General features: G+C 39.4%; 2 protein-coding genes across 7 annotated transcripts in view; one reads left to right on the top strand and one right to left on the bottom strand.

Moving 5' to 3' along the window:
• The window catches only part of HOOK3 (hook microtubule tethering protein 3), a 92,343-nt gene extending 89,091 nt beyond the window's left edge, over positions 1 to 3,252 (bottom strand). For both annotated transcript variants that reach the window (XM_064438483.1, XM_064438484.1), the window contains exon 1: positions 3,036 to 3,252. In XM_064438483.1, the coding sequence (XP_064294553.1) occupies positions 3,036 to 3,092 (57 nt within the window). In that variant the 5' untranslated portion in view covers positions 3,093 to 3,252. The remainder of the gene's footprint in view (positions 1 to 3,035) is intronic.
• Positions 3,198 to 26,571, top strand: RNF170 (ring finger protein 170). Of its 5 annotated transcripts, XM_064438488.1 has the most exons (9): positions 3,198 to 3,372; positions 5,185 to 5,242; positions 11,504 to 11,647; positions 16,369 to 16,444; positions 17,809 to 17,917; positions 18,975 to 19,048; positions 20,996 to 21,100; positions 22,861 to 23,158; positions 25,145 to 26,571. In XM_064438488.1, exons 3-8 carry the CDS (start codon positions 11,511 to 11,513, stop codon positions 23,128 to 23,130), a joined length of 771 nt encoding a protein of 256 aa, XP_064294558.1. In that variant the 5' UTR covers positions 3,198 to 3,372; positions 5,185 to 5,242; positions 11,504 to 11,510; the 3' UTR covers positions 23,131 to 23,158; positions 25,145 to 26,571. The 5 variants fall into 5 exon arrangements, with proteins under 5 accessions (XP_064294558.1, XP_064294556.1, XP_064294559.1 ...); XM_064438486.1 differs by having other exon boundaries at positions 22,861 to 26,571; XM_064438487.1 differs by lacking the exon at positions 3,198 to 3,372 and adding an exon at positions 3,941 to 4,162 and having other exon boundaries at positions 22,861 to 26,571.
• Positions 26,572 to 26,988: the final 417 nt, after the last annotated feature.

A 26,988-nucleotide genomic window follows, 5' to 3' on the forward strand; every position in this document is an offset into this window, starting at 1 on the left:
AGCCAGCTTCTCTGGCATAATGGGAAAGACTGGCCATCCCAGGTATGCATAAACTGCAATTAAGACAGCTCTGAATAAACGGTTTCCCAAGAATCATTATGGAACCTGAGAGAAAGCCAGGCAAAGCACCTTGTATATACAACCAGTTTCACTGAGGACTAAAAAACTTCATTGCCTCTTTTGTGAGTTTCATGTACCCTGGAATAAACAGAAACCACCTTTATTCATTTTTTTTACTATGTCTATTTCAAAACCACATTCACACAAAAACACTGAAATTGTAAAGATAGCCCATAACTCCACACATTTATCTAAGAAATGTGTTGACTAATTCCAATGCTGTTTAAGAAGGATTTACTAACATTTCTGCTAATCAAAAAAAGATGCAGCTATTTTCTTGACTAGCTCAATATCTGAGGGGGTGCAAAGGTTAGAAATGTAACGGGATCCACATGGACCATTACTACAGGCAGGACAAGACTCCACTGGATAGGTATAGTTCCAGGACCAAAGATTAAAAATACTAACTACTGCTCAAACGTGACCATAAGACTGAGTAATAATTCCTACAGATGGTCAATGCCACAAGACTTCCTCTATTGCTGCGATTTCTCTCTCAAAGCTTTCCATTTTTATGTCCTTTTCCAGGACAGCTTTTTTCACCAAGGTAATTTTTTTTCAATGGTTTAGCTTTTCTAAGAAAGTCCAAATTATTTTCAAGGGTAACAATAAAGTCTGCAGCTCAGCAATCAATTGCCTCAACAACCAACCTCAAACGTGGCAAGGAAAAAACAAATCCACTCTTCCTTTCTGCTTCTTTCCACTATTTTTTTGCTTAATGCAATAAAATCAGTGGAGATTTTTACTAACACTGAATAGACTTAATAGAGATCCATTTGTCCACTTTATCTCCACAAACAAGAACCAGTTACTTTTATTCTATTTTCTACCAACACTAATCCAACTTCCACCACATTTGAACACATACAGAAGTTGATACAACAATCCTTTCCAACACATATAAACCACTGGTTTGCTGTACAAATAATTTTTTGGGAGAACAGGGAAGGAGCTACTGCCTTCTGATTCTTCATTTTGTGATTTCCTTCACTAGCTAGCAAACACCTTAACCTTAAGAAGTTTTAAAAACAACTTTATTGAAATATTAACACCTCAAAATCAATTTTGAACAATGTACTTAAGTAGAGTATTGGAATAGTTTTAGTTTTGAAATCTTTTCAGACTTGACACAGACTTCTGCACCGATGCTTCAACAACACATTCTCAAGCCATTAACAATTTTGTCCAACCTGGAATTTGATAATGGATAGCATCAACAGTTCAAATCACTCTTAGCAGGCCAATATCATACAAGAGAAAATTCAATCTCTCTCATTCTGCAGCAGCTTACATGCTCTGAGTACAGTAGTCTCACATGTAAAGGAAACAGCTGTTGGTTACTTTGAAATCTGGGGAGTTAGGAACACATCGGGACTGTGACCACTTGCTAGGTCAGCTTTCAAGCTTATGCTTCTCCTATTGGCACAACCACTTTACCACCGGAGAGCAAAACAGGAGCATATCTAAAACAGCTAAAACAAAAACACATGAAAACTAGCAGCATGTAGCAACAGATCTTCCTCCATCACCCCCCAGTAAACCTTCCTCTTTCTCCTCTCACTCAGCCTTTCTTTGCCAGGATTCACACACATCAACATCCTCAGGAATTCTACCAGTAAGAGGACTTTCATTCCCAACACCTGAAAAAGAAAGCTTGGAAAACCAAAAGCAGGAGAAGTGACCAACCGCAACAAAGACTAGCAGGAACATGAAGGAAAGGGAAATTGGGTTACTTATTCCAGAACTGTATGAAGTACCGGGGCACACTATTCCCCAAAACCTCCACCTTCCGTACTTTCCAGGCCACGTGCTCACCTCTAACAATCATTTGAGTTTCCCTTGCTCATCCCCTTTTGACTTTCACAGAGAAACCTAACCTGTCATTCCCCATAAACTTACACATCACCATCATAGCTTTAGCCAGCTCTGGCCTTGCACAGACTAAACACTGGAATGAGAAAATCTCTGTTTCTGTTCAACCATCAGTTCTACTCAGGAGTTTCATATAGTGTGTATTTCCTTGGCAATATTTCTTATGGAGGGGGAAGAAAAACCCAACCCCAAAACCAAATCCAGTGGTCCCAAAGAGCTCAACAATAAATCACCAGCTACAGAAATACAAGTTTCGTGGCTATGTTACAGTCACTGCTCAAATTACAGAGTAGCTGCAAACCCAGGTTCAATGTCCACTATGTTTTGGCTGTTCTGTGAATGACAGCACAACCTGAAGATGTTTACAGACCAAGCTCTGAATGTTAAAATGGGAAAAGGTAAATTCTTAGGTCGATACTGTATCATCTTCAACTTCACAGGTGAATTTTGTCTCTGGAGGCTCAAGTTGCTACTTAAAAAAAAAAAAGAAAGAGACAAAAAGAAAGTTTGTCGTCAGAAAGCCTGCCGAGCAGAGCCGGCACACAGGAGTCAGGCCTGGGAGGGCGCGGGTCGCAGGAGCAGCACCGAAGCCACGGGCAACACCGACCCCGGCCGCACGACGGGGCCGGGCCCGGGGTGCGCACCTGGGCGCGACTCCTCCGGCCGCCCCGGCCCGGCCCCGGCCTCCCGCTCTGCCGGTGGCGGCGCCGTGGGGCGCCGGTTCCTTTGTTCCCCCGCTGCAGGAGGCTGAGCCGAGGAGGCGGCGGTGGGGCCCCCCGCCCCAGACAACCCCCAGCCCGCCCGACCGCCCGACCGCAGCTAGCCGAGACGGGCAGCTCCGCCAGGGCTCCGGCCGGGCTGGGGCCAGCCAGGGCGCGGCGCGGGCAGGGAGTGGGGCGGGGGGGGCGAGGCGAGGCCCCCTCTCCCACCGGAGCCAGGCCGCGGCGCGGCGTCGGCGGGCGGGGGGTGGGAAGGGGGCCACCCGGAACCGTGCCCCTGCGGGCGGCCCAGCGCGGGCGGGGCCCGGCGGCCGCGGCACTCACCCAGGTGAGGAGGCTCTCCCCGAGCTCGGCGCGCTCCACGCTCTCCACGCTGAACATGGTGGGGCACTGCTGCAAGGACTGAGGACCGCTACCGGATCGGTACTGCCGGCGCCCGCTCCCGGGCCGGGCCGCAGCACGGACACGTCAGAGCGACCTGACAGGAACCTACCGCCCGCCCGCGTGCGTGCGCCTGCGCCCTGCCGCCGCCGCGCGGGAATTAAGAGGACGCGGCGCGGCGCGACGCCACGTGACGCGACGAGGCGACGGCGCGACGCCGGCGGGGGGCGGGGCCAGGGGCCAGGGCCGGTGGGCAGCGTCGCGCGCGCCGGGAGCTGAGGTGAGGCGCGGCGTTGCGCGGCTCGGCCCGGCCCCGCTATGGGCCGAGGGGGCACTTCTGGGCTGCCGGTCCCCCGAGGCGGGCGGGGGGCGGGGCCGCAGTCCTCCTCGGGGTCTGCCCTCTCCTCGGCAGCGGGCGGGAGCGGGCCGGAGGGCCGCTGGTAGGCGGGAGGGACCCACAGCGGCGTCCCGAGCCCTGGCTGTCCCCGGCCCCGATCGGGAGCGCGGGCTTGTGGGGACGCTGCGCCCGCCGGTGCTCTGTGGTCAGGGATGTGGCTTGGTTCTGGAAGGAGCAGCCGCTTCGGGGTGTTCCCTTCGTTCTTGAGTAGGAAATGTCATTAACTTCCTCTGAGCAAAACTCCGCTGTAGTAAAAACTAATTAACATAGAATAAAAGTTACGTACTCAGTATTAGCTGCAGATAATTAAATTAATTTTTAATCTCGAAGACAAGGGGCGTGTTTTGTGGCCAGAGGGTCTCTGGGTCCTTGCTGCCCCAGCCAGAGCAGCTCTCCATCGTGCTGCACAGGGATTGCCCGGGGAGTTCAAGAAACTCCTCCTCGGTCGTCACCAGAGTTTCGGCCCGTCCGAAGCTTGCCCTGAGTGCGTCGGGCACCGCCATAAGCTGTTCGGTTTCCTATCAGTTAGCAACTGGCCTGACGTGCAACAAGATGGAGTAGCAAGCACGGCACACTGACAACAGCTGAGGCTTGGACAAACAACCGGCAAAGGAAGGGTTGCAGATCTAGTACCTGTCACTTTGTTCATGTTTTCTCACAGTTCTTCAGTTAAGTAAGTTAGTAGCATGAACAAAATCTCAAGTATTCCTTTATGTCAGCCTGTTTTGAATTAAAGTGAAAGCTATGAAAAATTCTCACATTTAACTAGTGAAGTACTTTCTCACTGATCTCATTGTATAACCCACTCTTTTCATTTTTTACGGTATTAACTAGATCTTCTTTCATTTAAAGGTAGCTTCCACATTTGGGAATAAGTTAAAAAGTCTTAGAAAGCTATGTACACTGCACAACTATAGCTTTCCATTCCCGGTTTTAACGTGTACCTTAAGCTGCATGCTCGGTCCTTTTGACAAATAATGCTTTCACAGGTGTATGTCAGCATTTAAGGTTTCTGCCACATCCTCCTTTATGTACCCGTTTCCCACTCTGCTTTGATGACTCATCTGTCATGATGTGTAGCTTACATTTTGGATTTCGTTGATGCAAACAATAATGCTTTCTGCCTTGCATCTATTTTAGACGTGAGGTTGTGTACGGTAACATTGCTTTCTACAGTAAAGTATCATTGGGCACTTTTCTTAAAAGAATTTAAAGCCTTTTCATTCTTAGATGAAGTGTTACCATATTTCAGTAAACATTGTTATAATTAATTGATATTATTTCATGTCTCTTCCTGTCTGATCAGAAAAGTCAGATATCCAAATGGAAGGCCTTGGCAGACTCTTTCTTATGTTCCTGTCTGCATATGAATTCAGTTCCAGCCTCTGGTTTTCTTAGAACTCTGTACCTTTCAGTATGTTTTAGCCTTATAAAGTAGTGGAAGACTTTGTTGGGGATTGCTTAACACAGGTCATGCGTCATCCAGACAGATATTCCAAAGAGTAATGCTATACAGACCACTGAACCTGTCCTTTTGCTTCAAGCCATCAACACAGTTTCAGGCTCATGAGAAAAAATGCATCTGTAGTTTGCACGCGTAGTATTTTTAACTTGCAAAGCATGATTCCACCAGCAAAAGTTAGAATACCTACTCTCTTTTCTCTTTTTTGCCTTTTTTTTTTTTTTTCTCTTTAGGAAAAAATGTGCTTCAGAGACTACTGACCTCAGACCTTGCAGAGACCTGCTTTACCAGGCAAGTGCCCCAGTTAGTCAGTTCTTGAGGTATATTTGAAATTGCCCTCTCCCCTATTTTGGCGAGACTCTTGGGGCTTTTTACTTTCTCTTTTGCAAAGACCATGCATGCATATAAATGTAGTCAGCATAGTCCTAAAAGGAAAGTTGGTTTATGGTGAGGAGATATAGCTGAATATGATATAGCTGAATGTGGCTATAACTTTGCTGTGCCAGCTGAGCTGATCTGTGACTCCAAAGATGCTGCTAACTCATAATAATGCTGTATTAACAGGCTGCATGAAATCCTAGTAAAATATTCACAAGTCAGTTTTAATAATCTCGCAGAACGTATCTTGTCAATTTGTATGTTACTATATTTGATTTTTTTATTTCTCTTAGTAAATGTGCTCTTTGGATAGTCTCCTCCTGGTTTTTAAAATATATGGAGATACTTAATATTAGAAACTATTGCGTGTGCTTTATTCCAATAAGACTGTGCTCACAAAAATGAAAAGCATACTAATCCTGTTTCCTCAAAACACTTTCTGAGTATACCATCCGTGGTTTCCCTTATTTCTGTTTTATAACATTGTATATGTCTACACCACTATTGCAAAGTCCAACTTCAGTACACTAAAATATCTAGATAAAATGTATCAACTCAGGATAGGCTGGTAAACTTATGCTGGAGTCTTCAGTGCTGTTTATACATCTACCGTTCATCATGCATGCTTAGTACCTGCTGTTGTTAACGCTTTCTGAATGCAGTCTAGGCATACTTTTGAGCCCTTCATAAAGGAGAGTAAAAATAACTACAGGATCCAATTTGCTGGGTCAAGTCCATTCATAAGGTCCCATTCTTGGCCACGGACAGTGGCCATGACCTGCTGCTACCCTGAAGTAGGAAGTAATTGGGTAAATTCTCATGAGAGGGGTCTCAATTATTGCCCTACATTTAAGAATTTGTTTATATTTGGGGAATTTTTGTCTGGTTTTCTCTTAAATGAAAGAAAACCACTAAATTTATGCCTTAGATATTTCAGTAAGCTAATATGAATCCAGAGGGTGAGTTACAGAATAAATATTCTCCATTATCTCTTCATTCTTTTTCGCTGTGCTTGTATATTCCTTTGGTAGCAAGCATATTAGCATATGGTACTTCCCTGGTGAACCTGGAAAAGTTCAAATCCTCCAGAAAACTATGGGGATATTCTGACTTGGATAGCTGGCAACACGTGTTTGGTATGTCATGACAAACCCTGGATGGCTTTTCGTTTCGTTATGAATCATGGCATGGGGTATTTTTCTAGCTGTGCTGTATGTCAAACATTGAAAGTCTTCATAATACTTCTCGATCTGAAACATGAAGAAATAATACATCCACACTAGTGTATTTCCTCATGCCCTCACATTTCAGGGTGATCTGTATGAGTTTCCAAGAATAAAAGACATTGTAACTGCAGTATTGCTCGTTATGGTTGTCCCTGGTTTTTTTTGCATAAACCTGCATGCATTGTTCATACTTAACTATAGAGGGAAAAGCATAACTTTTAAGGCCTGCAGATTCTTATGTGAAGTGTAAGTAAATTAGTGTTGCTTTCTGTCAGTGATCACTTTCAGAAAAACTGAGAATAAACAAGGTGATTTTGTATTCAAATGGTTGGTCTGTGACAGTTTTTACAAATGCAACTGTGTCATTTTACAAGTGATAAATTCCATTCCTTTCTATTTCCAAGCATTTTGTGGACACTGCAGTCTGAGATTGTTTACGCTTTGTAGCCATCAAGAATCCTAATGTAGATAAACCTGATCACAATCTAAATACTGTGCTGCAAAGTCCAGCTGTAACTCAGCCAGCCCAAGTGGAACAGAGGAGAAACTCCTTGTCTTTTTCCCCTCGCTGGGCAGTCATATTGTCTTACTTCAAGCCAGTACCAGTAGTTTGAAGATGAGATGAAATAAGACTGGAAATTAAGTTTTGGGCTCTTTTGTCATTGCTTTTAATGTAGGAAAAATGCAGAACATTTTGTCAGATTTTTAAACTTTGCAAGTGATACTTCTAATGTTCTGAAATTGATTGTATAAATTCCAATTTTGATATGAGTATTGTTAGACGATGTTTGGTTTTCATCCCCTAATTGGAACACAGGGTGGGGTTAAGCTTTCATCTAAAAAAGCTATCCCTGTTAAATGGCTGAAAAGAGGAAAAATCTTGAGTATAACCAAAAATCAATTCTCAGAATTTAATCTGTTTTCAATGTTTCCCCCCTGAAGTCATTGTATTAATTTGCTACTTTTCTCAGAGCGCTACTGTAGACAGGAATTAATTTCTCATATAAAAGAACAGAGGCATGGCGTTAACAAAATTCAAACCTTTGTAATTATAGAAAGAAACAAAAAGTAGCATAAACCTACAGAGAAGAAAGAACAGCTTTAAAATGAATGTCTGAAAAGCCTGTGGTGTAGAACACTGATCTGAAAACAGTTATATGATTAAAAGGTTGATGAAATACTGTTATTTTTGCATAACCAGACAGACGTAATGGATCAACATAAAAAAGTTTAATACAAACCACATCAAGTTGCTATTAAATGGCATCAAATTAGTACGGGTTATTATTTTAGGAGAGATCAGTTGTCTGTGATAAAGTCTGGTTCTAGAAGTCTTCTCTGACATACGCTTAGTCCTTGTCAATGCTGGTTGTCTCTGAAGATTGAAGGGTCTTCATTACAACATTTAAGAATTAAGTCTCCTACAGCCTGCTTATTAGTTAACTGAAAGAGCACCACTGCTAAACACATGCACTGGGAGGTAAAGTTCCTTAGCAGCTATTTTTGGACTGTTAGCTAGTTTATTATGCATTCAGACCACTGCAGATGTGTTCATTGGCTGTTGCGGTTGCACCTGAAGAAACACGAACTGCAAACTTGCAGTTCTCGATATTTTTCTTTGAAAATGTTCAAAACAGAATTGAGATTAGAGAACTCCTCCTTCAGACAGAAAATTTTAAAATAGTATATTTTAGCAGCGTTCTTGTAGCCATTGCTTTGTTTACGTGCTAACCCAGAGATAAGAGTAGGGGGAGATTGTTATTCTATCTACTGAGGCTTGAATGACCGTCCTGAGGAAGTACGTATTGATCTTCTGAAATGAAACCCTTCTGATTGTAGTTCATAGTCTACACAATTCATGTCAGCCCTCCTGTGCAGTGGTCCAATTCAGAAAAAGTGCTAGAAGTGAGGAACATGTTGGCTGTCCAGAAACAGCCATTAAGTTAAAACATGAACAACATGAGCCTTAAGCATCCATAGCCTGCCTTCTCTAGAATTTAGTAATAGAAGCAGCTGGGAGGGAGTCTGAGGCAGAGATTCCACTCTCCTCTCTATAAATCTTGGCAGTATTGGTACATACTTGAAGACAAAGTGTTAGAGGGAGTGGCATTTTGTGTAGCCAGACTCTACAGGAATTTCTTTTGGACACTAAGTTTGTATGAAAATGGTTATTGGGAAAGTCATATGTAGTAAGTGAAGGGGTGAAGTAGATAAAAGTAACTGTCATTACATGAGGGAAGGAAGGAAATGTGAGGATCTGTGTATTTCTTATTCATACCCTACTGCTAACCTTCGCACCACAGTTTGATATTTCAAGAAGAGTGCATGAGCAGAAATGAAGGCAAGCAGATGTAGCGAGTGCTATTAATGGTAGGCAGATAAGGATTAAGAGTGTCATTGCAAGGAACATGCAGAGAGGGAGAGAGCTCTAGAGTGGATGTCTTGAAGGCTGTTAAGGGAAACTGGGTTAACTTTGTGTGATACTGACAATTCATGTGTTGGTTTCAGAGCGCACCAAGCAACCAGTGACACAGGAAGCTTTCTAGGTGTCAGTGTGAGAAACACTGGCCTTCCAAAGGTGTAGTTAAAGCATCTGTCTGTCTCTGCCACAGTGTGCATTTCTGAAAAGGAAAGCGTAACACTTAATGGGATGTAGTTGTAATTAGCATGTTGGTCTATTCTAACAGAGCTGATGAGGACAATGGAGGAATCATCACACATCAGTTCCTTGCCATTTACTTCTGATTTTGCACTGAGTGGTCAACCCAGAAATGACAGGGTGACACTGTAAAAATTAGTGAACTGATGGTGGTCCTTAAGAGAGAAAACATAGGAGGTAAGGATAGAAGCACACTGCCTGAGACACAGTTGTGGAAAATGAGCATCCCAGAATGTATAGTGAGAGAGGGATTAAATACGCAAAGAGATAAAGTGTACAGATTGGGAATGTTGAGCTGGAGAGGCATCACAGCACACCTACCAGTCCAGATCCTCAGCACCAAGGAACTGCTGCTCAGAAAACTTCTACAACACCTTAGCCTCATGATTTCAGCTATAGCAATACAATTGTGTAACTAGCTACACAGGGAACTGCTGTAACTCCTGTGTAAGCTCTTGTTCCTAGGTAAGACCTTTCCACAAAGATCTGGTCTTTTATTCATTAGTATATATGAAACCTGTGTCAATACTGACCTACTTTAAACATGGCTCTTGATGACCCACTGGTGTTCCAGCTTTGGGAAAAGTTGCTCCTTCCAAATATTCATTGACTTTTCAGTAGTTAAGACTATGACACAGTTGCTTGTGGAAAGCCATAATTAGCAAAAATTATGAATAGAGTTACAGAAATGATAGTTCAGGTTGGGACACTTGGGATAACTTAGTCCATTGTTTCACTTCGTCTATACTTCGTTATTTAATTTTGTTTTTCACAGTGAAAGCCCCAAAATACAACAATTACAGGAATCTACCTTTCATTCTCCATGAGTTTTCTCTGCTGTTGTGGTACTTAATTATACCACCTAACCGTCTTTACTTTAATGTTAGAATACACCAGCTTCTCTTGCATTGAAGCTACAGAGGGTGGCTCCCACAAATGTAAGGAAGCTTGGGAAAAGCTCCACAACTCATACAAGAAAAGATATGGAGGATGAGAGTAGCTGTCTTATGGAAAAGATTACACTTTTATATTAGCAGTAGACTAGCATATTGAAATCTTGCCAGGGTAGTCATTATAGGTATACACTAAAGTCCCAATTACCTGTATTCCATTTCAGTTTTGCAATTAATTCAGGACCAGGCATGGTGATGTTTGCTAGACAGCAAGGTTCAAATTAAAACATGACACATGAGCTGTGAATTAGACAGAAACACTGATGAAAGCTTGCAAGCTTAAAGCACACACACTGGACTAGGAAGTAAAATAAATTATACCAGTCTTACCTGACCTCATAAACTGATGCTGAGATTTTATGTTAGGTCTGTATGAAAAATACTTTAGTTGTGTATGGACACAGCGTCAGTATGACTTTTCTGGGTTTTTGCCAGAGTTAGCTTCCCTCTCCTGCTTTCATAATATTCACAGCTGTAGTTCATGTCACTTCCTGATTGCAACAGGAGTGATTTAGCAGTGTGTTGGAAACGATTTTATTTTGTTTGTCTCCAGCTGTAGGTTAAGGCTGTAGGGTAATAAATGTTAGCATGTCATTCGGATTGTTGTGTATGTGAAATGAATATAAAACAAATTAGTCTAACCTACGGAAGCCTGATAATACTCTTTTTCATTAAAGTTTTTCCCATGTTTCTGGCTGAAGGATGGTAATGCATAGAAAAGGGATAAAATATGAAGTGCATCGGGTGACTCCTGTGCATGCAAATGGGCATTTAACACCAAAACCAGCTAAACACCAAATGTCCTTGTTTCTTTCTTCATGTTAGTGCTGAAAATCAGGTTTCTAAAAATTACGTTGTCTCAGCCTAGCAGCAATGACATGTTGTGTAATAGCTAAAGTTCTTGATAATGCAGAGTCATTATACTTCTTATAAATGAACTGTCCTTAGAATATGCTTATTTCAGCAATGATCTATTCCTAGGCTAGTTATCTGGTAAATATACCCAGGTAAAGTAACTGACTGATGTTTTAATAAAAAAAAATAAATCTTTAGATCAGTACACAGCCATTTATGACTTGTTTCCTGCTGCAAAAGTCAAATGTTTTGCGTTCCTCTGCAGCAAGCTCAGTGTTTGGTAAAAATGCATCTGTTCCCTCTTCTTTTACCATTTTTGGCCCCAGCAATGACTAATCTGTGGCTTCAGGAATTTGTAGTGTGTATTAATAGATTTGTATACATATTATTTATAACTATGTTTAAAATGTATACATGAACATGTGTGTTTCGAGATATATATATATGTATGTATATGTATATATTTCTGTTTACATTTTAGAGCTGTGATGGCCAGTCACCAAGCAGAAGTTCAGAGTTTGAAGCTAGATAATGATTCAGTTATAGAAGGAATAAGTGACCAGGTACTGGTGGCAGTTGTGCTCAGTTTCACTTTCATTGCTGCTCTGGTATATACGCTTTTAAGGTGAGAATATGTTGACAGGAATTAATCTACATACCTGCATTTGTAAAATTCTAACTTTCTCAACAAAGTTTTGCATTGGTATACAAAACAACTGTGATTCTGTGACATTAAGGAAATTATTGTTTGATCACTTACTCTGTTTAACTAACTACTTGGCAGAGTTTCATGATTTAATTCACAGAATGAAATGATGCATTTCTCAGAAATGAAGTTTAACTCTTCCTTATCTTCAGATGATCAAACCAAATAATGTTCATCATTCCTTAAGACTGGAAATTGCTGAATTCACAGTCTATATGGCTGGTGTGTCATATTTACTTACAAAGTACAGGTTTGTCAATAATGACTCCACAATTAAGATTGGATACAGTCCTCCAATGTATGTTCTAGTTGCAGTCACCTGCAAAGAAAAAACAAGAAAAAACCTGAAAAAATTTGATTGATTTGTTTATAAATGAATATGCTGGAAAACAGTGGACTTTAAAATGCTTTCCATAAAACAAAATGTTGAGTTCAGAATTCAATAACTTTAATGATCAAGTAATCAAAGCTTATTTTTTATTTCAGAGTTTTTCCTTGCAACCTAACAAATATCTTAGCTTATCTGGTTTGTGAAAATAAGTGTGAGCTTCAGACTGGCTTTTTTTTTTTTTAATGGATGTCTGTAGACTTCTAAATACAGAAGAGTTTTAACAACTAAGAGAACTCAATTTTAGTGATGCATTGGCCTTATGGAATTTACTGAGGAGGATCTGTCCATATGAGAAGTATTAGGGGGCTAGGAGGTATTTGAGAGCAAGCAACAAAACAAAGCCAAAGTGGGAAAGCTTCATTGGACTGCAAGGCAGTGCTGCTGTTCAGGGCCAGGAAATAGCTAAGGAATCTGAAAGAAAAGTATGCACTTCACTTTGATTCTCTTTCCAAGGCTGTTTCAGTTATTCAGATGGCTTCAAGAGTACCTCTTTTCCCTCTGCTCTTTTACGCTTTCTCTACCCTTTATATTGACATTTTTAGCATTTGTGTCTTGAATTTTAAGTGTTTAGTTTAAAAGTAAACATATTATTTTTAAACTTTGTAAATGAAAGTAAGTTAGGAACATGAAAAACAGTGAGTGGAACAAAGGTCAGCAGTGGGCAAGAGCAGCAGGAGTTCACTGAGGACTGGAGTTCAGGGAGATGATACATCAGTGATGAAGGGTTACTTGGGGAGGAAGAAAAGGGCTAGTTACCAGCTCTGCAATGTAATAAGTAAAAAGTTTGTCTGTGAATCCCGTTACATGCCCTGATGGTTTATTTTCTGGAGGGTAAAAGAGAAACTCGGACACAGCTTCCATACCTCGTAAGTCTTGAAGCTTGTTTACTTCTGCATTTTATGACTGACTACTGAAAGTCCCATCAGCATCCTCCTAGCTCTCCGCTGTGCCTTCTGGTACCTTCTGAAATTGTCTGTATTCAGCAGCATTTTTCCTCCACCTCTTTTGTATTGTCTCCATCAAAATCTGCACAGTACCAAAAGTATAGTAATTATTTATTTAGCACTCAAGGGGGAGTGGGGGAAAAAAGTATTATTTTCTTTCTCCTCTGTAGTTATCTTAGGCAATACAGTGGTCTGTGTGTTCCTTGTACTGTGTCCATTACCCCAGTCTCTTTGCCACCCATACTTCTGTATGTAACATCTGAAATACTTAAGTTCGGTAGGAACAGGTTCTGGGTAAGAATACATGAAAGAAAGCTTAGGAACAAATAAGGTTGCAGGAACTGAATAGAAAGGGAAGGTAGGCAGCAAAGAGTGTATGTTGCTGTAGATTTTAGGGGGGAGAAGTGGAATATGGAAAGAACTGCTGGGGGATATGGATGCTGTACACGTTTCCAGCAGGGAGAACTCAATGAAACATCACATCAGGGCATGAGCCGAAAGTCTCTGTGCTCTGCTTATTAGCAGTAATTAACATATATCTCAAGTTGTAGATATTTAGTTCAGTCACTATAAGATACTTTTGCAAAGCCTGTATGTCTTCGAGTTATAAATTTTGATAAAATGCAGCCAGATTTTTTCCATCATCTTTTCAACTTGTGAGTAGGTTGTCACATTACAAAAGAGACTAGGAAAATTTAGGTTATCCAACAAATTAAGGGGAGCCTGACCCTCCAGTGTTTTCTATCAGAAATTCCCTACTTCTCCCAGTTGACTTACCTAACCCATGTTTATCAGCCTGCAGGTTTAGACCTTTTTCTCTCATTGTTCTCTTCCATTATATGGTTTGATTACAAGATCAAGTCAGTATTTTCAGCAGAAGTGAGATTGCAATCCTTGGAAGTTAACAAAGTCATCACTGCACAGTGATGCACCAGTCCCCCTAAGTACTGTCCTTTACCTTCCCCGTGTGAGACTGCACACTGAATGAGTAGGCAGCCGTCCTCCTTCTGGTAATGGTAGTTTGTGATACATAGTACAACCTTTCCACGTCATGGGACTTTTTTCCTCAAGTTATGGAGTGCTAACGCTCAGAAATAGGGAAATTAAAAGACTCTGCATCTAACTTTATTTATTTCTGGCTTATGTTTGATAATGCCTTTAATTAAATGGCACCATACTGTTTTTAATTTATTTTCTCACACTAATTGCATGACAGCAGTTATGAACTGGATATGTCTTGAGCCCTGCCTGTCCCCTCCTGGACATTGCACAGTGTTCTGCTACCTCATCATCATAGGCATAAGTGACCGATGTTGTATATACAGTACCTCTACAGCTCTACAAATACTCTCATGTATGCAGTGTAGTATGTGATACCAAAATAAAGTCATATAAATTAAGTATTTGTACAGGTGATATGTGAATAATGCCCAAGTAACTTTACCATGTCTACTTTTTTTAATTTGAGCACTTAAGATTCTTCTTTGCTTAGTTTGGTTTTTCACTGGATAACACTTTAGAAGCAAATTTGCCATTAGTTGTTCATGAAGGAATCAGAATAAACTGGCTTATAATTCACACCTTCCACTTGTGTGTGATTTGAGTTGAATTTCAATATATATCAAAGTTCTGGCAAACTGAAGGTGCAAAATATGTTCATTTGTAACATCTAAATAAGAAAGTGCTTTTATACATATAACATATATGACAGACAACATTCAAAAAATCTGACTCGTGGAGACCCAGGGTGGGCAAGAAGAGTTTTAATGTAAGCTTCCCGTCATATAACTTTCATATATGTCACCCACATTAATGTTAAATAAATCTACTTTTTACGGATAACAGTGTACTTACTAGCACGAAAATATGGCGTTTGACTGTTCCTCTTTGAAGAAAGAATGAAGGAGACAGAGTGTTAAAGATAGCAGTAATGCAGTGTTATGATTGCCCACATCAAATGAAGGAAAATATTGCAGAAGCTCCCAGGGCCATTGAGGAAATTATATAAATAGAACTGCAACCAGAAAATGTCCTAAAAATTCAGTCAGTCCGGCTCTAAGCCCTGACAGAGGACCACCTTGCCTAGATCATCCCTGGAAGCAGTGCAACCTGTTTTTTGATTTAACTTTCAGTCAAAGATAGATCACAATACCCTGAGTTAACCTCTTCTGATTTTGTACACTTAGCAGTTAGAAATGTTTTCCACCAACCTTAGATGACTGTGGGAAATAATTGCTCATATTTACAGAATGAAAGCTTTATCCTGTCCCCTTTTCTCTCCATAAGCAGTCTTCTATATGAACTGACATTTCTTCACTCTAATGTTTAAAGCATGTGGGCAAGTAGTTCTTTTTCTCTTCTGAGCTTCCTCCAACTTCTCCATGTGTTTTTATGCATTTAGCCCAAAATGGAAAACAGAATCCAGCTGAGACCTCAACAGTACTGAGCAGAATGTTATCACCAGTGAAATCCATATGAATAAACAAAGCTTAAAAATTGTTTTTAATATGATGCTGTTGACTTGTATTTATTGTAACTCAACACCTTTTAAGAGTGTCATTAAAATTTTTAATTCCAGTTCTGTTCCTATTTTTCTTTTGAATTTCAAACTTGTAATACATCCAGCCTCCTCTCTTCAGTGAGTACCTTCCGTATGATTCTCCTTGGCATCTCAAACCTGTAGTTTTCATGCCTATAGAGTTTTTCTTTTTGAAGAGTGATTTAAAAAGAGTGATTTCTTTTTATATCCAGTCTGCTGATAGTTACATAAATTCAACGTTCTAAATCTTAAGTGTTTGCCTACCCCTTCTTATGTAAATGTTATGTCTTAATCTTTCATGTAGCAGATAAAACTGAAATAATTAGGATTTTGCAACCCTCTAACTTAGGTAGTGAGTGAAAAAATAAGACATAAGTAGATCAACAATACAAAAACTAGCCCTGGAGACAAAAATTTAAAATATTTCTGCATGATGAATATCAAAGCTTTCAAGCAACTTGATTTTTTGCAGTTAATGGCTTAAGTTTATTTCACATGAAAATCTACTTTTAACATTATTTAATGATTGATTACAGAGTCTGTCTGGAAAATCTTGCTGCTGTACAGCTTTAAATGTCCATAGTAACTTCAGGATCTAGAATAAATGTCCTGTTTCCTTAATTATTTGTGTACTTCCTTTAAAATCCTTAATAGCAGGAAAGAAGGATTTTTTGCCCTTTGTTCAAGTTTATTTTTTTTCAATCAGTTATTTTTCAGTGTTGGCTCACAGTGTCCCGTTTTTCTTATTGCTTATTTCCTTTCACAGAAATGAACATCAGAACATACACCCAGAAAACCAAGAGCTAGTACGAGCTCTTCGTCAGCAGCTTCAAACTGAGCAGGTGCTGTGCTGAGTGTTGATATCATTCTGGTATCTGGTTTGGTGTAGTGTAGACTTCTCTGAGGTTCTGGAAGAAGCTGGTCTTGTACTTACTGTACAGAGGCATCCTTGAAATTTATCAAATAATGAGATAACATGGGCTTTTTAATGGATAAATTAAGTAATTGAAATTAAATACTTGGCTGGTTCTTCTTTCAAACAAGCTTTTGCCACAAGGTGGAGTATGTTAGATTATGTTGTGTGCTTCCTGCAATGTTCCTGGGAACTTAGTGGTAAAGGAAGGGAAATCTGGAGTACTGTTTGCTGCCACAGGACTGGGGTTAGATGTTTAGACTGATAAACTATGTGTAGCTGAACAATGGCACGGTAACAAGAGCCAAGCAACAAAGATTGACGGAGAGAAACTTTTTACCAAAGGCTTTAGTGACAGGACACAGGGCAATGGTTTTAAAATGAAAGAGGTTAGGCTTAGGTGGGACATAAGGAAGAAATTCTTTACTATGAGGGTGATGAGACACTGGAACAGGTTGCCCAGAGACACTGTGGATGCCCCGTCCCTGGAAGAGTTCAAGGTCAGGTTGGACAGGGCTTTGAGCAACCTGATCTAGGGAAAGAGGTTCCTGCCCATGGCAGCAGAGTTGGACTACATGATCTTGAAAGGTTCTTCCAAGCCAAACCATTCTATGGTTCTATGATTGCATCCAGTTCTGACATGTAGAGGAGAGGATGGGAGAGTCTACGCTGGGTTACTGGAAATTGCTGAGTCCCAGCCCTACAGTGAAAAGCCATACTTTTGGAGAATGTTGAGGAGAGTCTTTCATTATAACACTTTCTTCAATAATGATAGATTTTTGCCTACAGTGCCTATTTATGTGGAAGACAAATATGGCAAAATGGGAAGAGAAAAACATTTTATGACAGTGACATACACAAGCTGATGTCTCTGCTTGGGCTTGGGAACAATAAATACCGCAGCTCAGTTACCTGGCTCTGGACAGAGCTACTTAGGATAATGAAATAACAGTCTGGATTGGAGTTGTTATTCATGCTTCAGCATGTCTAACCTAACCTAATGTGAAGGACCAAGTTGGTTCTTTCTTTGCCACCTTTCTGTAGATTGAAACACATTCTTATATAGCAGATGAAGGGAAAATAATGGGCTTGTCGCAAGAAGTGAATCAGGTTTTGCATTAAAGTATGCTTGAACTTTGAATTTAAATATATTTCTCTTTCATTTCACATAGTTTTGCATTTGACCGATTTCTAGTAAATGAACCCTGGATTTTTTATTATTTTTTTTTAACTCAGTAGACTTACGTAAAAATAGAATCTCTAACACTTTGCATTTCTCTTCTGCTCCGGCAGGATGCTTCTGCTAGTGATAGACATCGCTTCTATACAGATATGTCTTGTCCAGTCTGTTTGCAACAGGCTACATTTCCTATAGAAACAAACTGTGGACATCTCTTCTGTGGTAAGCAAGAAAAACCCCAAGCCCCAAAGATAAAACCGGAACAGAAATACAAACATTTGGCACTAGTACAGCCACCCTAATGCAAAGCTTTGTTTGATTTTTAACTGCTTATCTTCTAGTCTGGATTAGAAATAATTTTTATATAAATCTTTGAGAAAATACATTTCTGAATAAACAGTCACTCTGAGAGTGTGCTGCTTTTTTTTTTTCTATGCTATCAGGACTGAAACTGCTTTTAATTTAAAAATGTCAGGGACAGAGAGTATAATTTATTTCCAGTTAGTAAAAAACTGAAGAGGCTGAAAAACATTTTGAAAAGTACCATACAAAAAAAACTGGTTTAGAAAGAGTAAAAAACTATGCTGATATAGGTAAGATTGATATTATCTGTATCTCAGAATGTTTTTTTTTTCTTGGAAGTCCTGAAGAATTATGACTAAGTTCGTGATGCTTAAAGTGTTTGCCTGCCTTTTTTTTTTCTGAGGCCCAGCTATTCGAATTTACATATGACCATATAAACACCCTATGTAGCATTTTGCTTCTTCTTCAGGTTCACAGTAGAATTCTTTCACTGCATTCATCTAGTTTTATGGAGTGTATATTGCATACCATGCCTAGTCATTTAAAAGAAAAAATTTACAAATTTAGAAAACAGTTAAAGTACTCAGATTTTTTTATATACCTCTACCTGTTGAAACTGTGATAATAAAGCCAGGTTTTTAGGATAAATTTTGCATCTAAATTTTAAACTTGTAAAATTGTTAATTATTTGCTTTTTCAGTTAATGATTAAGAAGTTTTCTGTCTTTTCAGGAAACAGTACCTTAAAATGAATGATACGGCTGAACCTATTCAGGACTTTTCTCATTAATAGCATTGTATTTGAACACATTGGTTCTTGGTGTCTTCAGTGAATGCTGTATACAAAATTATACCAGAAAAGATAGACTTAACCTACCTGCTCATACACTTCTCTTGTTTTCCTTGGTGTGTAACATATTATTTCATGCAATGGGTGTTTCAGCTCAGAATTTTAAATGTCTGTAACTTACCTTCAGGTTCCTGCATTATTGCCTACTGGAGGTATGGCTCATGGCTTGGTGCCATCCGGTGTCCAATCTGCAGGCAAACGGTAATATTTTAATTGATCACAGACCTGATACTTTGACTATCTAGCATAGCTTACCAAAAAAGCACTTATGTGTGTCAGTACTGAGATGGACAGAAGAGGAAGTCTGAGAAGCTGAACGAATATGGATATGTGAGATGTAGATGGTGGACATTGAGGTTTTTTTAACTTATTGCTTTGCCAGGTGGCTCAAAAAATACCAGTTGTTCCTGCAATTCAGATTTAAGTGAACAGTACTGATATCTCAGCCATTTTTCTGTAAAGGAGTACATGGAAACAGAAAATCGTAGGATCTTGACTATGGTTCTCCATGCTTTCTGTTTGGGATGTTATATAACTTCATTAGCAGAACTTACATCTGACAGACCTGGCTGTTGTGGAAGACTGCCAGTAGACAGTATATTACTGGTTTCTGACAAGTACCCTCTCCCTTCCTTCTCTCCCTGCCAAAAAACCCTATCCTTGTCAATTTCATGTTTTGTCCCTATTTTTAGTTTGTATGTATTATTAATTTGAGCTTTGTAGAGCAAGCATTAACTTACTTCCTACGCAACTTACTTACATTGTCAGTTTGAAATATGTCCCTGCAACTCATTAACACTTAGGATCTCTGAGCCTTATAGTGTATGCTTTAACAAAAGTGCGTCTTTATTTTAACAGTGCATGAACTACAGAGCTAGTAACTTCTGACGAATTATATAACATGCTTCATGCCCTTGCCCATACGTTACATCCTGCTTTGATTGTGCGTATCAGCAGGACAAACGACTGTAAGCAGACAGAGGATGGAAAGAAAAATAGGTGTGACTAGAGGAAGAATGAATAGGTTTAGAATGTAGCCAGTGAGGAGAGAGACTCAAAAACTGAAGGTGAAGAAGATGTGAAAGGGGAAAGTAAGTGATTTTTTTGGTGTCTCTCCTTACGTAGATATTCTTCGACCTTCCTCTGAGTAACAGGTAAATTGGGTGGTACTGCTTCCATGGTTATGCATTCATTCTCACCCTGTGAAGTAGGAAAAGTAAGGAATGGAAGTACCTACTCATGAACATGAGTCACACAGAAGATTTGTGGCAGGGCTAAGAGCTGAACGTAGACCCGCTCATGCTGTCATTTGCTAAATGTGTCAGCTATAAGATATATATTTAGTGGCCAGGTACTTTGGGGAGCTTTTTGGAGCTTTTGAAGATAGTAGTAATTTCAACTGCTGTGTATTTTCTGTTTCTTATGATAATCTGCACTTCATACCTGAACTTCCAAACACTTCCAAACACAAGTCTTAAGTTTTCAGAAACTCCTATACAGAAAGATAATATGAGACATGTAAATATGACCTTACATATTTTTCTATGTCTGCATGAAAGTTAACCCAAGAACATAGCACAATTCTCTGTGCTTACAAAAGAGCTGAAGGTTAATATCTTTTTATGTTAACTTGGTATCTGTATTATTCTCCTTGGTCTTGGTATGAACGTCCATATGGAAAAATATGAGTGTTGCTGCTTGTTTGCTCAAATGCAGAACCATTCTAAAGACAGAAGAAGAATGGCCACATTGGTTGCTTTATTTGATTTTCAGTTCAAGAAACAAAACCAGATTAATTTGGTAAATTAACTTTATTCTCCGAATCATCTGTCCCGCTTCTGAAACATAAACCATTAAGGTGTTCAGAAAAATATGCTGTAAGCCCATCTTAGAAGTAGGGTTCTTACGTTTGTTTTTAACAATCTTAAAAAACAAATATTCTGTAAAGAGTTGTAAGCAATGAATTTGTTAGAATTTAGCAGCAGTATCCATGTTAGTAGTTTTCATTTTATTTTGCTACTAAATATTCAACTGAAAAAAACTTTGTTCTATGCAGTTATCTGAAGATTACTGTTTTCATTTATAGTTCATAATGCCTGTATTTAAAAGACAGTTGCACAGGTAACAAAATCTCCCTGCTGTGCTTAGGTAACATTGTTTTTACCACTCTTTGGTGAAGATCAGCAGGATGCAGCCCAAGTACTTCAAGATGTTAATGACTACAATCGGAGATTCTCAGGACAGCCCAGATCTGTAAGTTTTGGGGAAATTTGGGTGGAAGTCAGTGATTTCAGGGGAGATTAACAGCATTTTTTGTGATTTTTTTTTCCCTTCTCTTTTTTTTTCCTGTGGGATATGAATTTTCTCTTCATGATGCTTAGGGACTATGCAAGTTTTCCATAGGAAGTTCATGTTTATATAGTTAGGGGAAACGCACAATGAAAAATATTTATTACTAATTTCTGGAAATGTATGGAAACTTGCATTTTTGTGGTGAGTGAGAACTGCTAATAGGCCTTGAGTTCCCTATTCATGTGTTAAGCTCTTTTTTAATTATGACTGCTTAATTTGAAAGGATTAGTAATTACTAAAAATATTTAATGAAATACATGACATGCAAGGAAGAATATTCGCTTGGTTGATCTCTGCGTTGATTAGAAGAATCTGAAATTCTACTCTGTACCTTTCTTCCTCAGATTTCAAGCTATATGCTATCTTGATTTTTTTTATTTCCCTCCTAGATTATGTTAGTCTTTATTTGGTTCTCTGAGTGAAGAAAACAGGATTTTTTTGATAAATAGCTAGAGAGATGGTTGAAGTTCTACAAACTTTAGAAGGTCAGCCTTGTGAGCCTGTCTTCTATGTCCATGTTTGATTCACAAGGTGAAATGCACCCACGTGCATACCAGTAACTTCCCTGCTTGTATTCATCTGTTCACTGGATTTGGATGTAGTAACAAAACATTAGCAAGAAAAATTTACAGACCAAAGAGACAAAATAGGTCTGGAGATGCACATTTTTTTTTTTCATATTCTAAACCCCAAAAGAGTTATGTTTTTGATTCATAATAGATTGAAACTACCTTTCAGGCTCCACTGGACCTCCCTGTGGGCTCTGCGTTTAGTCCCCAGTAAGCTGTCTGAGGTCATGCCAGAAGTCTGCATTAAAGCCCTAATCGCACTAGATAAATTGTCTTTTATTTATACCCTGTGTCTTGCCTTAACCACATACAAAATTCCTTTCTAGAGAACCTTTTCAGCCTTGGCAATAACAAATTCTAATGTCATGGCTCTGTGTAGAAACTGTGTACAGTAGACAAGGAACCAGTATCAAAAAAATTTCAGAGCTCACCCCTTCCTATGCCTCACAGCAAAAACCTGAATGTTTTCTACTGAGCAGTCCCTCGCTAAGATGACAAGAGTTGTAGCAGAAAAATGGAAAGGAGCCAGGGATGGATTCATTTAAAGGTTTTTTTACTTTCAAGCTTGATCCATCCTTTGGAAACTTATGTGAGTCACTAATTATTTGCCAGGGTAAGAGGGTGTTGTGTTTCTGAAGAACTGCAACCTATTCTACTTTACTTCTTGTTTTTTTCTCGCAATCCCTAGTTATCTTCCATTCCGCTCAATATTTCACTCCAGTTAACCTGTTTGCTGTTTCTCACTTTCTTAGCAATTTGTTTTACTCCAGTTGTCACTGCTTTTCCTTCTTAATAGATGCCAAAGTCTTTTGTAGTGAATTAAACGTGTTTTACTATGTAGAATATATAGTATAGAATATAGAATAACAAAGTTTGAGTGTTTCTTGAAAACATATATATTCTAAATCTGACTTTTTTACCCAGCAAATGTAAATCCAGGAAGTCTTGTCTTACTGTTTTTTTTTATTTTAATTCTTATAAACGAACAGATTCCAAAGCTGTAATGTAGTAATAGAAACTTCAGACTAAACCCATTTAGCATGGGCCTGTTGCTAAAGCAAAATATTAACTTTTGGTTATCTTTCTTCATAGATTATGGAAAGAATTATGGATCTGCCCACTTTATTACGGCATGCTTTCAGGGAGATGTTTTCTGTTGGGGGCCTCTTCTGGATGTTTCGCATCAGAATATTCCTCTGCTTGCTTGGAGCCTTGCTCTACCTGGCTTCACCTCTGGATTTTCTTCCTGAAGCCCTGTTTGGAATTCTGGGGTTCTTGGATGATTTCTTTGTCATTTTTCTTCTGCTGATATATATCTCTATCATGTACCGAGAAGTGGTAACACAGCGGCTGAATAGATGAAATGGATGAAAATTACCCAAATGCAGAGGTGGTTGTGGAATGTTTTAAAAAGAGAACGAAAACTTAAGTATGATATAGCAAAGCGCCTGTGTACAGTTTCAGTAGTTAACAGTTTCATAGCTGGTCATCTTACACAAATATGAAGGGTTAGTATGTGGTGATGCTTAACTGGAATCTTTAATTTGTGTATTGCATACTCTTCATAAGGATAAGGTTAGTTTCATAATGTGATAAACTACTTTCGTCTACTTACACCTGATGAACAACTGTATGTAATCAAAGCAGAAAACACCTTTTTTGGTGTGTGGTTTGTGGAAAAGTAGTTCTAGTAAAGGACTTCTAATGAAATATCTGTTTGGGTAATCTAGACATGTGTAAGGAAATTCAGAAATTCTTCACAGTACAGTTATTACGGCTAAAGTGTATAATGTCTCCCTGTTGTGGGCTAGAGTTTTTTTAAATAAAAGTAGCTTTGTGTGTCTCTGTGGAAGAAGAAACCCAAGGACCACATTACAGTTATCACCCTGCAGTCTGCTGTTTTCCACATGCTTCACAAAAACAAGGAGAACACCTCAGTATTGCTTGAACTGCACTACGTACGGTTGCATGCAATTCGTACAATTTTGTTTTTATATTTGGGAATATATACACAGTATCTGATCTAGGTAGAGAAATCAATATTATGCACGACAGACTTGTTAGGGCTGTGTTTTTAAATGGGAGCATGGTTTTTCTCTTCAGGCTTGTTTATTTGGTAGGCATGTATCTTGGGAGCAGGGATTTTTATGCTGCTTTGGGTCAATGCAATGCATCTGAAGTGAGAGTTTGCATTCCTTTAGCTGCATTAAAGCATTTAGCCAATGGAGAGAACCATCAAATTCTAGATAGTGGTTGAAGAAAATAAGTCAGAACTGGATGTTTACACTACAGAACTTTACCTGAATGTACATTCTGCAATACAAGTATTAAACAACTTAGATAATGGGGTGTTTGATTTTCAGTTGGGGTTTTTTAATTTGGTTGGTTGGTTGATTTGAATGTGGGTAGAGGGGGTTCTGAATTACCTTGAAAAAGGTATGTGATAAGGGACCACAAAAAGATCCTGGAAATGTTTTCAAAAATACCAGGGTATTAATTATCCTTGAAGTTAACTTTTTTTTTTCATGTTGAATTTTAATATAGGCTATCATAGCTACAGAAGTAATTTGAAAATATTTTCATTTTAAGAAATGAATGCCACTAGAAAGATCAAGGGTATTCTAGATCTATGTTCTTTTTAGCTAGAGGAATGAAAATTGCCATTTTGTTTTAACTTCCTGAGTACTTGAAAGACAGTGACTAGACAGGTGATTCTTTGCATGTTTACATATATGGGATGAGACTTAAAATGAAAGGGACCTTTTCACAACTTCTGTGTTTTGCCCATGCAGGCATCTTCCCGCACAGCTCCTAGCACCTAGGCATGTGCGGGAAGATGATAGAGCTGGCACCTGACAGGTCAATGGTTGGGGTTGGAGATTATTCTTCTGTGTCAGTGTTTTAAATTATATTCATTTAAAAGTAAATTCACTTTTAAATTTCTTCATTTGAAAAATTTGCTTTTGAAAATCCAAAGACATTTTACAAGTGAACTGGAAAGCTAAATTTTTCCTTGTTGCTGTTTGTTAGAGATGGGCACAAGGAGAAAGAGAAAGTGAAACAAGGGTGGGAGGAGGAGAGCAAGACAGAAATCAACATCTGGTGAATGCATTTGACAAATGCTGTTGGTTTTGGCAAACTAACTGTTCTTGAGCATCTTAGTTGAGCTTTTCCCTTTCTGTTGGCATCGCTAATGTATGGTGATGGTTTAGTGGCTACCTCAGTTGAGAATCTTTAAGGTATTATTGAGTAAGCGTGGGATATTCATAAACTGTTAGGTACATTTACAAAGCAAGATAGTAGTTTCGGATGTTATGTAAGACAGGATTTTGCAGTTTTGCTGTAAATATTGTTTTGGTTTTGGTTTGTTTCCCAGGAGATCCAGCTGAGAGGAAACTCCAAAGAAGTATTTTTAATTGAGCAAATTTAACACCCCCTTTTCTCCTGGGGTTGAACTTGTGGGTCTGCTTAGAGAAGAGTGTGAACTGCTGTTGTAGAACAACTGGAGTCTCTTCATAGAATCTGTTGATCTAGTACCTCCTCCATATGTTTATCCTATGATTGTGTTCATACTTCTTCCCATGACTCTCTAAATCCAGAGTGGATATAGATGTACATGAAGCTGCTTCTGATTTGTTTTCACTGAGCTTCCCAATTCCACATGCTCCTGTGAAGTTCATGCAAAAATATCCATCTAAGGGGTCTGATCCTGAAGAACAGGGCTTCTTGTGCACCTGAAGTCATGTACAAGCCACATCTGAGTAGCTACAGAAAGTAGACCTATGTTCTCTTTCTTCCTTCACTACATACATCTCTGCTAGCCAGAAGGGTTTCACTCAGAGCCTTCTGCTTACTTTGGAATATTGAGTAACATTGTAAGCTTAAATTCAACACTTTAAATGCTTGACAGAATTAGGACCATCCTTCCTTTTCACCAATATGCATGCTTGCTTGTGGAGACTGTTTCGGGTCCTGCAAACCCCTGAAGAACAGTATTATGACTTGCTCAGGCCTTTTTGTGACAGCTGTAATGTGAAGATGCATCTGTCCCGCAGCGTCTGGCTGCTGCTCCTTTACACAAATCTGAACTACCTGTAGGTTAGCTATCATCTTGGGTACTTAGCTTGCTAGTGTGGAGCTCTAGAGCTCCCAAGAAGCTGGAGATTAATACATGAGCGTGTAGTATTCCTGAACCGTGTGCTGCCAAGTTCTGGCAGCAGTGTCAAAGGTAAGTGCTAGCACTGGCTTCAGAATGTGAAGGAAATACGTGATGCTGTGTGGAGAGTGACTGCAAACATCGCTGTGGTTTTGTCTCCTGGAATGGGGCAGCCGCGTCACTACAGGGGGAAAAGAAGGAAAGGAAAACTTTAGCAGCAAAGAAGAGATGCAGGGAAAAAATAAAGTTCTTAAAAGATTCTTACGGCTTCACCAAAAACTCTGTGAAATACTTGATTGTTCCAGCAATATTAACAAAGGGGAAAACTAAAGTTATAATAGCTCTTACAGAATAATTTGTAGCATCTTGAGGCCTAATGATCATCCTTATGACAAGTGCTATGTAAAGCAATCTCTGTTTTCTGTTTTCTGTGGGGGTTTTTTGTGTCCTACACCATTGATGTCTGTGAGGATGAGGCAGAACAGTGTGATTTGGGGATACAATTTTGCCATAGGTTTCATAGAACTGTAGCGGTGACCTGTGTGTTACGCTAGATTTTTAAGACAAAAGGGTTTAAACCTACTTGTTGTTACTTTTAATGATAATAAATTGATATTAAAGAGATTCTCTTGATTTATTTTATTGACCTTAAGGGTGGAAATTTGTTTTATTCCCTCTTTTACCCCTTTCCTGGGTTAAACTTGGTGGTAGCTCTTCTGCAGTCTTCAGCCATTCTTGGTGTCAGTGGACAGGGTGTTCACAGGTAACTCAGTGGTTTTCACCTTTATTAATGTCATTATAAGGATTACAAAATCTCTAAGATATCGGTCCCAAAAGTATATTGTATATTAGATACCTTTTCCCTGAGCAGTCTGACCAGTACCTTCAGATCCATGGGCACTAACCTTTCAGGATTATAAACCCTTACAGATGATTGATTAGCACCTTCACATATCAATCCTCTGAGCCATCAAAAGCATATGGCAGGTGGATGAGAATCCAGTCAGTGAAGTAAACTGAAGGAAGCAGCAAATAGTCTGTGTACAGGAAAGATGAAGGTTGGG

This window comes from Phalacrocorax carbo, chromosome Z (genome assembly GCF_963921805.1).
Source record: "Phalacrocorax carbo chromosome Z, bPhaCar2.1, whole genome shotgun sequence".
NCBI classification, from domain to species: Eukaryota; Metazoa; Chordata; class Aves; order Suliformes; family Phalacrocoracidae; genus Phalacrocorax; species Phalacrocorax carbo.